The sequence below is a fragment of the Rhea americana genome, unplaced genomic scaffold, assembly GCF_003343005.1.
Source record: "Rhea americana isolate MKP2758 unplaced genomic scaffold, rheAme1 scaffold_171, whole genome shotgun sequence".
Classification (NCBI taxonomy): Eukaryota; Metazoa; Chordata; class Aves; order Rheiformes; family Rheidae; genus Rhea; species Rhea americana.
In genome coordinates, this window is record NW_028185828.1 from 1,987,998 (window position 1) to 2,002,495 (window position 14,498).

At 46.5% G+C, this 14,498-nt stretch overlaps 1 protein-coding gene across 2 annotated transcripts in view; it reads right to left on the minus strand.

The window, feature by feature from the left end:
- Positions 1–3,067: 3,067 nt before the first annotated feature.
- The window catches only part of MXD1 (MAX dimerization protein 1), a 16,273-nt gene continuing 4,842 nt past the window's right edge, over positions 3,068–14,498 (minus strand). For both annotated transcript variants that reach the window (XM_085301045.1, XM_085301044.1), the window contains exons 3-6: positions 13,149–13,178; positions 8,068–8,182; positions 6,017–6,176; positions 3,068–5,918 (exon numbers count right to left, since the gene is read on the minus strand). In XM_085301045.1, the coding sequence (XP_085157171.1) occupies positions 5,731–5,918; positions 6,017–6,176; positions 8,068–8,182; positions 13,149–13,178 (493 nt within the window). In that variant the 3' untranslated portion in view covers positions 3,068–5,730. The remainder of the gene's footprint in view (positions 5,919–6,016; positions 6,177–8,067; positions 8,183–13,148; positions 13,179–14,498) is intronic.

The window sequence follows — 14,498 nt, forward strand, 5'->3', positions numbered from 1 at the left end:
AAAAAAAAAATCCTGCGAAAACTGCTGATGCCCGGAGCCCTCAGAGGTGCCTCCTCTCCCGCGCCGGGTTTCTGCCCAGCTGAGAGCTGCACCATTGGGGACTTGATGGCTGCAGGTGCCGTCGGGCTCTGCCCTTCCCAGGGAAATGAATTCACCAGGGAATAACCTTGACCCAGGCCCAGAGCTGCCGGAGCCGTTCTGCAAGAAGGCGCGTGGCAGCGCAGCTTCCGCCCGCTTGGGCAAGGCTGGGGCCGCAGTTAGGCAAGCGGGAAACGGAGGTTTAACCCCCGGGGCCGGGGCAGCGCAGGGTGGGGGGTCCCACGGCCCTGCCTGCCCGCAACAGCCCGGCCGCTCTTTCAACATCCGCGGCTSCCGTCGGCGCCAGAAAGCAGCACCTCCGCCGCAGGGCGTTGGGTGCAGAAACGGGGGGCGGAAGTTACGGAGAAGCCTCGTGCTCGGAAAGCCGCCGCTCCCCCTTCCCGGAGGGAGGGCGAAGGCCCGGCACGCGCGGCCGSGCTCCGGGGCTCCCAGCCGCGCTCCCGCGGAGGCTGCCGCAGACCCAGAGCGAGGGGGGCCGCAGCCCAGAAACCCCCGCCGCGGCCCGCGGTCGCCGGCCATCGGGGCCGCCCGCGCCAGCCGCCCCACCCTCCCCGCCCTGGCTCCCTTCTGGAGGTTTTAGTTGTGGTGGTGCTTTAAAGCAAAAAGGGGGTTGCAGGGTACCAGGGGCCCCTGATCCCGGGGGCCGAGCGTCCAAAGGCGCCGGGAAATCCCTCGGGACTCGCCCCTCAGGGCCGCTTTTCTCACTGGCTCTTGGGCAAAGGCCTTTGCGGGGGCAGGCRGCCAGGGCGAGGGCGAGGTTTCGGCCCCGCTCGTCCGGACGCGGCAAACCTTCGCCCTGGCACCCTTCCCCGCTTCCTTATCGGCACCGTTTTGATTGCCGCTCACTCGAGCCACCAGCGGACGGCGAGACGGGAGAGGCCCCCGGGCGCTCGCCGCTCCGTTGGGAAGGCGGTCGGCAGGACACGCTTCTCTTTAATAATGAAATAATTTATTTTCTAACAGTCGAACAATACAGAAGTATACATATACACAGCAAGGTCTTCTAAAACATGTAGTTTCTAAAAATGCATGTGCTAACTGTAATAAAAAGCACCATTATATGGTCTTGACACAGGATTTATAATGATGTGGTATTTACATTAGGAACTGAACATCTGGAAACAGAATTCATATTCTCCCATCTGCCGCTCCCCCGTTTAGTCCGTGTTTATTATTCGGAAGACTGCCAAAAATAAAGCCAACGGTTCAACAGCGAACAGCACCGACTCGAGCGAGCGAGACGAGCGAGTTTGGTTCTCGCGTCAATGTGGAAGCAAAGAAAGAAAGAAAAAGAAAAGCACAAGTAAAACTGATATTAAAAAAAAAAATCCAGACTGATTCAAGGTTCGGACGTTTCAGAAGGCTTTTAAGTCACGCAACAGCTACCCAGCAAATAGCAACCGGGAGAGAGACGCCTCTATCGATTTTCTTCTGCCCCGGAGGAAACGGTACGACACAGCTATCGCCGAGGAGCGCGGACGATCGGTTTTATCACGTTCCAGACATTTTGGGAAACTGGCCGTCGCAGAGTCGAAAGGAGGGCGACTACCCGYGCTCGGGACTTCTCCTTCCACCGCCCAGACATCTACGCAGCTAGCTATTCACAGAGCTGTTGTACGAGTTTAATGGTTCAACCACGCTTGGGAATCGGGTACCTGTTTCTACTAGCAGACAGTTGGAAAAGAAAAAAAACCCACAGCTTTCGGGTCAAGCAGCAATAAAAACAAGCAACAGCAAAATAACACTTTCAGGGGAGCAAACATGTAGCTTGGCAAAAGCAGAATTCTTCCCAATACAGTACAGTGTCAAAACCTGAAATCTGTTACAAAAAAGGGGCAGAACTGGAAGGCGAAGCCCTGACATATTGCTACACGGCATTTCGGACGCCCCTTTCTGCTCGCCCGGCGGGGCTGGAGGAGGGCAGGAAAGGCCCCGCCGGCTGCCGCGCGGCGTCGTGAGGCTCCGTCCTGGCCCCGGCCGAGGAGCGAAGCCGCGCGGGGCCAGGGCGCGCTCCGCTTTTGGAGCCGGGGCCGTAGAGGCCGCTGCGCTACGACGGCGAGCGGCACGAGGGAGCCGCTCAGAAAGTGCTCTTTGAGTTTATACGAGAAACTGGTACTAGCCACGACCCTGGGAATTTGCGACGCGCGACTATCAGCACCTCGACAAGTCGAAAGCTCGGCTTCGCACGCGAGTTCGATTCCGGGCGCTCAACGCTCAGCAAAAAGCTCGCCAGGAACAAGCAATACTTTCGGCGTTTGAGACGGACGATCATTAACACACAAGTTACTGCGATTGTGATTTCTCTGCTCTGATTAAGTGCAAGAGCGTCCGCTTTCTCTTCCGGACGAGCACGTGCCTGGTTTCACCATCTGCACTGAGACCCCGGACAGCATTTTATGATCTGCCCTCCACAAAGGAAAAAAAAAAAAAANAAAGGAAAAAAAAAAAAAATAAAAAAAAGAAAGAAAAAGAAAAAAAAAAGGGGAAAAAAAAAGGGAAAAAAAAGGCGTGTTTTATACTCACACACATCTGTGCAACTATCAATCGTAAACTTGGGGTATATGAGTTGCTCCTCACTCCCCCTTTATAACAATCTACAAAAATTTAATTTCTGCAGCTTATTTCTTAATAATGCTGGTGGATCAGTGAATTCGAGAAAAAGGCTGGCAAAACAGAGAACAGTGCTACCATTTCTGCAACCTCGGGAGTAGACGACTCGGCTGCCTGGGGCCGGGCTCGCTGGCCGATAAGGAAGGACCTAGAGAGACCCGAAGCTGCCAGAGATGGTCCCGGTCAAAACAGCCACGGCCCGAGAGCCCCGAGCAGCAGAATGTACTCCCCCTGCCTAGTTTTGGAAAAAACACCATATTTACCCTTGTGTCAGTTTGACATTAGTGCATCATTTTCAAAAGTTCAAAATTTTCTATGCCATCGAGATCAAGAGGACCACATCCAAACAGTGCAAAGGTCAAATAATTACTGGTTTATATCGGGACAAAAACCACACAATATTTCACCAAAAAAAGAATGCAGTTAACTCAAAAAGGCACAACAATAAAAAACAAAAACACAGAGTCGAAACCTTAAGACTTGGTACGTCTAAATAAAAAACAAACTACGCAATTTTGTAACTCTAATTTACCCCTCTGATGCTTTCCAAAAGTCTAAAGTTACTTTCACCTTGAAAAAGGTAGCAATACCTGCAACTCTAGGTTTGGAGTCGTGAGGCAGTTTATGCAACACTCGGAACAAAAAAGCTGGAGAGGTCTCTCAAGCAAAAATGTATTGGAGCAAAGGACCTCAAAGTGCAGATATTCAACTCTTCTTTTCTTTTTTCTTTATATATATATATTTTTTAAGTTTACAGGGTTTGAGCTAGCTCTCTGAAGATTCTCTGCTCGGACTCAGGAAGCAGGCGTACAAATGCAAAAGGCATACGAGTTGTAGTTCAGTGCAAATATGCTGGACATCTGAAAATTCCAGCTGTTTAAAAAAATCCTTTTTTTTCTTCGTTTAAAACATAGCACACACAAAAAGAGAATACACTTTGGAGATTTTAGCAATCCACTAGCCCCATCTCCCATCCACTTGCTTTTCAAAGAGTTCAAATGATCCAAAAATAGCTTAAGGATACATTAAAAAAAAAAAAAGTTTTATATAGTTCATTCATTTGCACTTTACAGAGTGTCTTAGTGGCATTTGGCAGCTTGACTAGTGAAGTCCTAGAAATTGCATTTTTTTAAAATTAAGTTTTAAAGACTGCAGGCAAGTACGAAAGCCTGTTTTTGTTGCCTATCACTAAATAAGCTACATAGCCCTTTAATAGTAAAGTTGCTTTTAGCTGAATGGTAGGGCCTCTCTGGTCACCTTGTGCAAGTTGGTCGTATTACTGGAATCAAGCGTTTAATATTCACTGCGAAAGGTTTGCCAAGTGGGCTGAATATAAAGACCTTAAAATGTTTCAAGCAAAAAGGACCGAAGAAATCTATATATCTGAGTTAGCAGACCGCTACGTACAAAGTTTCCAGAACATCTATAAAAGCACAAAGTCATAAGAATGTATCTCCATTACATTAGTTTCATATAAAATGAATAAATACTATTTATAGATCATGTGTTTTATGTACATTTACATGTGCTCTAGTTAGCTTAAATCCAAGTGTTGCAAGGTTTGAAACCACAGCTTTGGGGGGAGGGGAAGGGTGTTTTGTTTTCTGTCTCCCCCCTAAAAGGTGGCAACCAAAATCCTTAGGGAACCAATTTTAGAGTGCCTAAAAATAACTCAACCAGCTGAAGAAGTGCTTAAATGCCAGTAACACTCTACTGAATAACTGTAGTAACTTACTGTTAAGCAACATTCTGTAAAACGTGCCCTTCTCAATCACCAACAGCCAAAGGTAGCACAGCTACCCTCATCACTCAGTTATTGCTAACTTTTGCGTAACAGATTTGAAGAGGACCAAGCATCGCTTCTATAAAACAAATGAGGCATAATTATTTTTGTGCTAAAGGGATTGAGATAATCTTTGTTCATCTCTCTGAGGTAGAAAAAATTTGTCCCAGAGACAAGATGCATGAACGAGCTTCTAGGAAAACTTGCCTAGAACAGTAATATGCAGCTGTAATGCATGAGGTCATAAATTGCACAGGAGAAGTATAGTACCATTTGGTTTTAGGTATTAAAGAAACTTTTGAGATGTGYACAAACTGAAGACGTCCTCTCAAAGGCTCTGCAAGAGGAGGAGCAGGAGCTCCCTCGCCAAGGTCCTGCAGCCCGGTCTCGCAGGGAGAAGTGCCTTGCATTCTGCAGAGGGTGCTCAAAACCTCCCGAGACGGGTCCCCGCAGCCCTGCTGTCGTCAGAACTCCCACTGCTTCTCGGCGGTTGYTAACGCAAGAGCGGCCTTCGCAGGATCTCTCCTGCTTTCCCACCGCGGCCTTCAAAAACCAGTAGGAGCTGTAGTAAGACAGCAGGACTGGGCCAAAGGTTATATGGTTACGCTAATACCCTGAATATTTAGAGATAAGTCCTCAAATTAACGCTCCAGCATTTCACAGTGCAATTATCGCGCACGCCGAAGACGTGACATGGCTGAAATGCTCCGCGCACCGCTCTCAGACTTCCCTCCACCCACTGCCAGATCTAAACTAAATATTAGATTGGTTCTCCCTTCAGAGCATTGCCCAGACAGGTTACCTTTGGGCCCTATTTCTGATCATTAGATACATTACGTTGCTAGGCAAATACAAAGCAGATCTAGAATACCAGGCACTAACAGCAAGCCAAAAAGAAAAAGAAAGAAAGAAAGAAAAGAAGTAGAGGCTTTTTTAGGTCGCTGTTACTGCTAAAATATTCTCGGGCGCTTCAAAATTTGGTTGGAATGTACAGTCTCACAGAGATGAGTTTACTGACAGGAAGAGAAGCTAGTGGATGCAATCAGATGTGTGCTCCAGAGAGTAGCTTGTAACCCACAACCCTATGCACTGTTTTGGGACTTAGGCAAAGCTGACTTCAATGATGTCGGTGGTACGTTAGATTTACGTGCAAGAGAATTGTGGGACGGTCCAATACACTACCTAACGAGATCCAACAGGGAAACAGCAACGCGTGAAACGGCTACAGGAGTTGCTTCTTATAGACCGAGACAAGGCTTGTGATTGCTCTGTGACTTCAACCTCTTGACGCCCGAGCTGGAATAGCCTTCGTCGCTGCAGACGCTCTGCAGGCTTCCCCTTTCATCCGAATCGCTCAGACCGCTGCTGCTCCAGTCTAGGTCTGCAGGTAGGCAGTCTGTGCTCTCGACATCCACATCAATCTCTTCTGTAAGCAGAAAGATCAGCGTTACAGCATTGCCAGCGAGACCTCGAAACACATTTTGGTGACGAGCACGCRGCCCCTCCCCAGCCGAAGAGCCTCACCTCTGTCAGAGTCCGAGCGCTCCGAAGAAACTGTAGATCCTATACTGTCCATTCTTATTCTTTCTATGCCCAGTTTCTCCAGCTGCCTCTTCAGATGCCTCTGTTCCCGCTGCAGCTGGTCTATTTGGTGTACTGCTTTTCTGTCATATTCTTCAAGCTTCTGCAGGTTGAGAAATAAGGCACCGTTAGCTTCTCTGCCTATTGCAGGCTGAGGCCTACATTTTTCCAGCTCAGCCTTCTAAACATCCAGTCTAGCTTCCAGGGGCGTGCACCCAGCACAAACAACTGAAAATCACTTTCTTTTATGTTATCTAAATACGATTCCTGTTAACTAATGAAGGGTATCCAGGCCTAGACTCAGTACGTTAAGCAGGTGAGTTAGAGTTGTGATGAGCCAGTGCAAGGGCAGGAGGGAAATCACAAGAGCAACTGAAGCGTGCCAGGCAATCGGAGAGATTTGTGCAGACAGCTTTTCAAGCCTCCGAGTAACGAACTTATTGCAGGAAGAAACTCAAACCCTTCAGACTTCCTAGAAATCCAGTTTTTCATGGCTTGGTAACTTGARCATTTGCTCAGATCTGTGCTCTTTGCACTGCAACAGCTTCAAATCATTTCAGACTTCAGTCACCAAGGTGGCTGCCAGCAGATACCCTACGACTGTTTTTCTAGGGGACCCAACACCCGTACTTGAATGAGCACCGTTTACCAGCAAAACCTCTCTACGCTTCGCTTCTCTTTCAAACACGGTTGTCCCCTACGTAACATGTTGTTTTCTGCTCCTGCGTTTGCAAGACAGACAGCAAAACCCCCGTACGAACAAACATCCCATCCCAAACGCCTTACGCGCTGACTGCTCRCCTGGCCGCACGCAAACTCCAAGTGCGATGGACGTTTAAAAGGCAGCTCCTCGCACACCACGAACACCGAAAGCCGCTCACGCACACACACGAGTTTCACCCTCGCACAAAATCAGATCAGGGTCCTCCACTGCAGAGCAGTGTCTGCCCCAGAGAGCCAGCATCGGAACCAGATCTCAGAGACTCGTTAAAGACTAAACTGCTGCTGAATCATATTTACACCGAGACCACTGGAGAAGACGCGCAAATGATGCTTCCCCCTCCAAGCAGCTTACATGCAGCTAGACTGGAACTGGCCCAATCCTATTTTTATATATTCCGAGTCTTTGATAGCTAGCTATTTGTGAGCACTCTGAGGCCAGAGCTCTTCCTCAACACCACCGCTTTTATCTTTTGGTTCATAAAACTCTAAATATACTCAGTAAAGAGAGTTTCGTCTATCCAAAGTTAACATTAACTTCTTTTCCCGAAGAAAGTCACGAGAAAGGAAAGCAGTAAAGTAGTAAATATTCCTCAGCTAGAAAAAAACGAAACAAACAAACAAAAAAAAACACACAGAAAAAGATCAGGAAACTTCCCCAAATTATTCCATTTTTGATCAGCCAGTACTTTGAACATGCCCCTTTCCTAAGGCCTCTAGGCAATGCTGCAGCGTACATAAAATAAAACACCCAAATTAGGCTTTAAAGAACAGTGGCAGGCATCTGTAAGCCCGCCTGTAAGGAGAAGCCTTGGTGGTTGCACAAACTCGCTACATCGACCGCTGACACTAACTGCGAGAAAGACAATACYGACCTTTGACAACACCAGCCTAAGTCAGTACTTCCATAACAATGTCTTGACCCAGCTGCTCGCTTTTCCTTTTCCAAGGATCAAGACGCACTGAAACCCGTACAGCAGCACTGCTGTTGAAATTGGCACTCATTAACGGGAACAACGCCGAACGCTGACGGCTACAGCGGGCGCCAAACTAAAGGTCTGGGGATGTTCTGGCCTAAGAGCGTGAGGATTGCAAGGATTTCACTTTCTTGAGCCTTGAACCCTTGGGGCTCTATCACAACCCTCCGGCGGGGCAGTTTAGCAACTTCCCTCAACAAAGCAGAACTTCATTTGCACCGTTTTTGTGTATCTCAGAGGTTCCCAAAGCAGATCCACTCAGTGACATTTCCCACAACGAAACGAACTCAGACTTACCTTTATGTGCAATTTAGCTTTTTTTAGTAAACTCAGCGTAGTATGTCTACTGGATTCAGGACCAAGTGGTACCAGCCCTTTCAGCTTCTCCAAACACAATCGCAGATGGGCACGCCTGTAAAAGAAGCAGAGTTCACATAACATGTTAAATAGTGTTTGCAATGCACTTATCTGAACATTTAGCATCTGCAAGCAGCTACGGGAAAGATAATCAGGGCATTTATCATCTAAGCCATACAGTACATAACAACAGCAGTTGGCCATCTATGTTAGGATTTATTCCTCTGCATTTTCCTCTGGCACAATACCTGATGCCTTTCCACCCTCTGGGTTATTAAACCGCTCCAAGATCAGATCTTTAAAGCCACTGCCACCCAGAAACAGAGGAACTTCTTCCAAACCACTCTATCACCACAGCCTCAAAAGACTACAGATTCTGGCAAATACACAACAGCCAATTAAGTCAGGCGTACTATCTGCCTCTTCTTCCTTCCCAGTGGACGTCGCTGCCCCAAGGCATGCGATTCACTCGCAAACCCACTCCTGAAACACCGTGAGCGTCAGCTCCGGGCACCTCAGACAAGCCTGCGCCTCAAGCAAAGCTCACGGCATCTCAACTAACACATCTGGAGACCTGTTGAGGAAAAAAAAAAGAAGTCCCTTCCCATCCACCCCCCTCCCCAAAACACAAAGTAGCCAATGCAGGTTACTTTTCATGGACTTTTAAAAAGCATTTTGGAGACCTGTTTCTTCTCACTTTGAATTTCTGTGAGCTACCAGCGCTCCRCTCAGCGCAGTCTTTCCCTCTGCAGCAGAAGACAGACCCCAGGCCAAGCAGAGCCTTGCTCTGCAAGTTAACTAGTCAATTCTACTGCAACGAAACAGGAAAAGAGGGGTTTTATTATACTGGCACCTGATGCTATTGTTTTCAGCGAATTTATGGTGCTCAGCACTTGCGAACAGTTTGTACAAAACATTACCGTTCCAAGAACTTGTTTACATCATATACCTCCACTGAGAATTCAAGATCAAAAAGAACACTGTTTCCAAATTCATTAGCTACATAAAAGCCTTTAAATCAGATCTCTTTGATACCAAACTTACTGGTCCGGTAGGCTGAGAGGCCTRCTTCTGTACAGAGGGAGAAAACAGCAGCCAGAAGAAAAAAAAGGTAGGTTGGAATACTGCATTTTGGCTTACAGCCATAAAAAACAACCAGGCTGAAAATTTTCTGGAAAGGAGGAATGTGCCAGAAATACTTTTTAGAGCACACGAATTCCATTAATCTACTCAGTCCATCATTTTACAGGTGCTGCAGAATTTATGCCAAACTAACAACAAGGTTTAAATGCAAGCAGTCTTTCACTAGGAACTGGGAAAAGCAGCACGATTAAATACATCTTTGAGATAACGGCCGTTTCAAGAGATGGATCTGCAGACAGTTGGGTTGGACAAGACCAACGTGCATCACACAGGGTCGCACRTTTTTCTGGTTGAGTTATGGAAGCAAGGAAAGCTCTGGGAGTGCTTAAACTGACCTATAGTCAATACACGCTTTTCCCCGTCAAAGTGAACAGCACTAAGCAAACGGATTCCTTGGAATAGCTATTTTTCACAGCTTTGAGTGCTGCAACGATTCCAGAGTTCTTGCACAGTCAGAAAACGTCTGGGATCTACCCAGTTGCCCAGGCCTGATTTTTCAGAAGCTTCACACACCCACAGTTCCTGCAGCCTCTTTCCCAGAGMTGTGGATGAACAGGACTTCTGCAAAACAAGCCAGACGTTGCCGGCGTTATACCTCACCAAAAAGCCCGGCTCTGGCCAGCKGCGAGAGCTTCTGCGAATCACACCAAAAAAAGCACACCAGCAACTTCTGGATTGTCAGTGTGCAGCTGACAAGGAGCTGCTGAAGGCCTGTTTCAACTTTTGGGGTAATCATACGCTGTTTGGGTTTTTTCCTCCCCCTCCTGAAAAAGCTTCACCCCACGATAMTTTTTTGCCTCTGTTCGGCTGGCAGATGAAATGGTCTGGTATTAAGCAGCTGTAAAGGGACTGCATCCTTTCAAGCACTTCCTTTTTCTATTTTTAGTAGGAATTGGCCAGTTTCAGATCAATTGCCTTGGCACTTGCAGCTCCATTCAAARTAAGAGCCTCACTGAGGCAACCGGGGCCCTTATCGGCGCTACGCTGGCCAGCGACCCCAGCGCAGAAGCCTCCCAGCACTCCCTCAATCAATGGCTTGCGACGCAAGACGTGCATCGTTCGTAYGCCTTAATACGTAAGCTAATGCTTTACTGCTTTCATAGCACTGTTGGACGTAGGAATGAAATTATGGATCCACAAGGAAATCCTTTCACCCGTGGACAACGGTGATGCTCCCAACACGGGCAAGGTTTTTCTAATGCTCAGCACTCCTGCCCCAATATTTAGGTCACATTATTAGGCACTGGTTGCAACACCTGTCTTTGAAATACCTAATTGACACAGGCAGCAGCAAATTGAGATTTTGCAACTACCTGCCTATCTTGTTTTGTGCACACTACAAGTAAACAGCGATTTGCCTACACAAAGTACCTCCTGAGTTACAATGCAAAGAAAGCACGTGGTCTTGGCCGTTAGGGTAAAACCTGAACGCTGACAGGTTCAAAGACGAACCTTTGCAAAGATTATTTTCAATAGGAGGGGTAAGATCTTATTGGAGCTGCGTAGACCTGTCCAACCGTGCCTGGCAGAGTTCGAAGTGATCCATCCGTAAGATCTGAGGATAAGGAGACAGCACAACCGTGCTCTACAAGAGTGAACAACAAAACCGAAATTCAAAGCTAATTCTGTTACAAAGACGGCCTTGCAATGCAGGGCGTTCTTACAATAAAAATAAAACCCAAAATCCACTTGCAGAGGTTGTGCTTTGATGTTAAAACTGAGATTGGACATATGAACACACATAATGGTGGAAAATGCAGAAGTAGCCCCTTCAGCTTTGCCAACACTGAGCAATTTTCTGGATTACGCAATGCAAACTCTGAAGTAAAAAAATTCAGTTTCCACTTCAAAGTTTTACAGCATAAGCTGGCTTATACAAAAGCAGATTTTTGCCATGTTTTAACTAAATAAAACTGTTGCCACAGTTAAACCCCAGAAGACTCACTGGAAAAAAAAAAGAAAAAAAAAAAGAAAAAGAAAAGCTCAAAATATTTGCTTAAGCGACAAATGACCTTTCAAGTCCATCACATGCCAGCCAGACCACTTCATTATGCTAGTGTTCATGCTTAGCAAGATACCATCTACCCATAATTCTCCCTCCAAATACTAAGCTAAACTGGTCCTCATGCCAGCGGAAAAGAAAGCAAGCTTTTGCAGCCTACATCAGCCATGTCTTAAGACCGAGGCCAGGATTCACCAGCTCAACAGCAGCAGGACCGGATTAAGGTATCTGCAACTAGGAGTGAAATAGGAAGAGGCAGATGYTCGCTATGCAGAAATAAGGTATTTTTTTCCAGTTACCCAATTTCAAAGGGCTTAAAATACAGAAGTTTTACTGTAGTTACTTGTGCAACATTATAAACAGGATTTCAACACAGCTCTGGTCTAAACAATGCGGCAACAAGAGGGGTATAATGCATCCTTTGGTAGAGCTTTAAGTACGCTTTAGTTTTTCAGTAAGCAAATGCTAATTTTTAAGTCATTTAAAACAAGGAATAAATTGCCCTGTCCTTTTCTCACCCATGTCATTTGGGACTTAGGCATTTCTGCCTCTTAAGATAAAAAACAAACAAGTTCACGGGAGTACTTAAACAGTAACAGACACCATTACGCTGCAATATTTGAGTCAGATCCAAGCCATACASAGAAAAAGAGAAGCTTATAAAGGATACAAAGCCATCTTTCAACTACACAAAGGCCACACCAGTCTGTCTCAAAAAACTAACAGTTAGTTGCATTCTCAGCTCCAATCTTGTACCTACACAAAATATTCCAAAGAGGAACAATTCAGCTGAACTTCAATAGCTCACTAAGGAGAGACATGCAATTTAAACCTTGTAATGGAACATTAAAAAGCCACAGAACAATTAACATGTGCTGGGCTTTCCTRTTAATGGAATCTTCCAGTTTCCCATTGCATCCTCCAGCATGCAAARTTATTTATAGGACTCCTACCTACAGTTAAGGACATGTCTTTGTGCTCTGAAATGTGCACGTACCATCAACTCCAGTCCAGCTCTCTTCTACCCCAAAACAGATACCCCTTTGAYCAATCCGATTAGAAAAAAGCTCAGAACCCCTTAGGAAACGCTTCAGCCTCCAACTCTTCACTCCTTTGATAAGAGCACACCTACAACTTCAGSCTTTGTCTTGAGAAATGAGCTTGCAGTTAAGGGAACAGCTTTCAAGATTCTACAAATGCATCATTTCAGGCAGTTTAGGAACTGCTACATGCTGCAAAGTCAGACCAAAGCTGCCATCCTTGTTCAGGCAAAGGRGCTGCTCACAGCAGTAAATGGGCGAAGGCTGGCTTGTGCTGGCGATGCCCACACAACATGCGAGCAACTCTCCTGTGGGCCAGTGCAATAGACTGCCTCCCCCGTGGACAAAGACTCCCTCCCTGAAACAGGAGATGGGTATCACCCACAGCGATGAACACTCTGCATTCAGAAGTTCAGCACTGGGACAAAGAGAGGCACATTCCTCAGAGTTTCACAAACCTGAACTTGCACGGAGGCTAGATAAACGGCATTCCCATCCGCTTATTACATAGTTGTTCTAGCGGTCGGAGACAGGAAACACTTCCAGTCGGAGCACTCGTGCTAAGTGACGCGATACGTCGCCCGCCCGCTCCTGCTGCTGCCTTACCCAGCTGCCCCTTTCCTTCCCTCTTGCTTCCTCTCCTCTACTCCAACGCTGCCTCAGTTCCCCGAGCTCAGATTCCCAAACCATGCTTAGAGCACGACTTTTAGACCAGGACACAGAGTGTGCACTTGCAATGACTTCTCCCCTGGGAAGCAGACCCAGGTGACCCCTGCCTAGGCTGAAAAAGAACACATTCACTCAAACACAAATCCTAACAGATCTCAAGCACTCACCTGTTCTTCTCCATCTCATTGTGTGTTGACCTGAAAAAGAAAGAACAAGTTATTAACTCCTCTGCCATTGGCAAGCCCAGTATGACTACGTATACTGCAATTATGATCAACACACAGCCTTAGTAATCGCTCACTGGAAAAGTTACAAACCTTGGGGGATTTCAAAGAGCTGCTGGGTACCCTGGGGACATCAAAAATGTTGGAAACAACACAGACTGTACACCCAAAGGGCCCGAGCAACGGAAAAGCTGCCAAACAAACGGCAATAAAAGGGCCAGTAAAACCAAGAGACATGATTTTAAAGTGGAGAGACTCAATATTAGAAGTGTTCTGGTTAACGCCAACTATGATTAAAGCAGTTGTATCAGTGTAATGACTCAAGACATCACTCAAGAGAGCCTGCATCACCCAAAGCAAATGCTCTCTAGACTTGTGGCAAAGGGTTTAGTGGAGAAGATTAAGCAACAGACCCTTGAGAACCACCACACTCTCAGTGCAAAAGTTCTTATCTCTGAGCAGAAAGAGGAAAATTGCAACATCTTAACACAAACCTGAAACTTAGCCTATTGGAAATAAAGTGCACTTTCATACACCACAGATGCCCTTGAGTGTTAGGCTAACTGCACATTTTAAAAGACTTCTCTCACTGCGCTCTGCTAGAAACACACAATACAAGAGGAGCCAATTCAGTATCTGCAGCTATTTGCACATAAAGCAAAGAGACGGAGGTTAACAATTCTATGAAATTCAGACGAAAGCTCGAGTGTTACAGGCCACCTTCCGGAAAAACACTGCTTTTCTGAAGGCCGTGTAGCATCTGAACAGGAATCCCGAAACAACCAAGAACATGCTGCCACACAACAGCAATAAAACATGGCAAACAGGAGCCCCAAGAGTCGAGGCATCTATATCTGAAGTTCACTTCTGTTGCTGCTGCTCAGGAAACAAAGTTCAGAACTAGGACCTGTTGCTGCCCATGTAAGAAGTGACCATTTGCCCTCAGCTCATCATCTCGCTGCAAAACCGGTGGCAAACCCCCAGGAAGATGACATGGGAACGAAAGTTCCCTGGTCAAACAATCTTTTAGTATTTCACACTTACGGGGCAAGTGAGACATGCCAAACATAGCATCAGCCTAGGTTTCAAAGTTAAGTCCATTTGCAAATTATTCTTAAACTCCTAATTTATTCTAAGCTACAAAAGGGCAAAAAAAACAAGTTGCTACTCGCTTCCTCTCAGTGAGAACGAAGGACATCTAGAAAAGGCCTCCTTTCACATGACAATAGCGCCGACGTTTAGGTAAGGCCCACTTGCACGCACGCTCGGGATAAAGAACCGGCTGCACTGTAA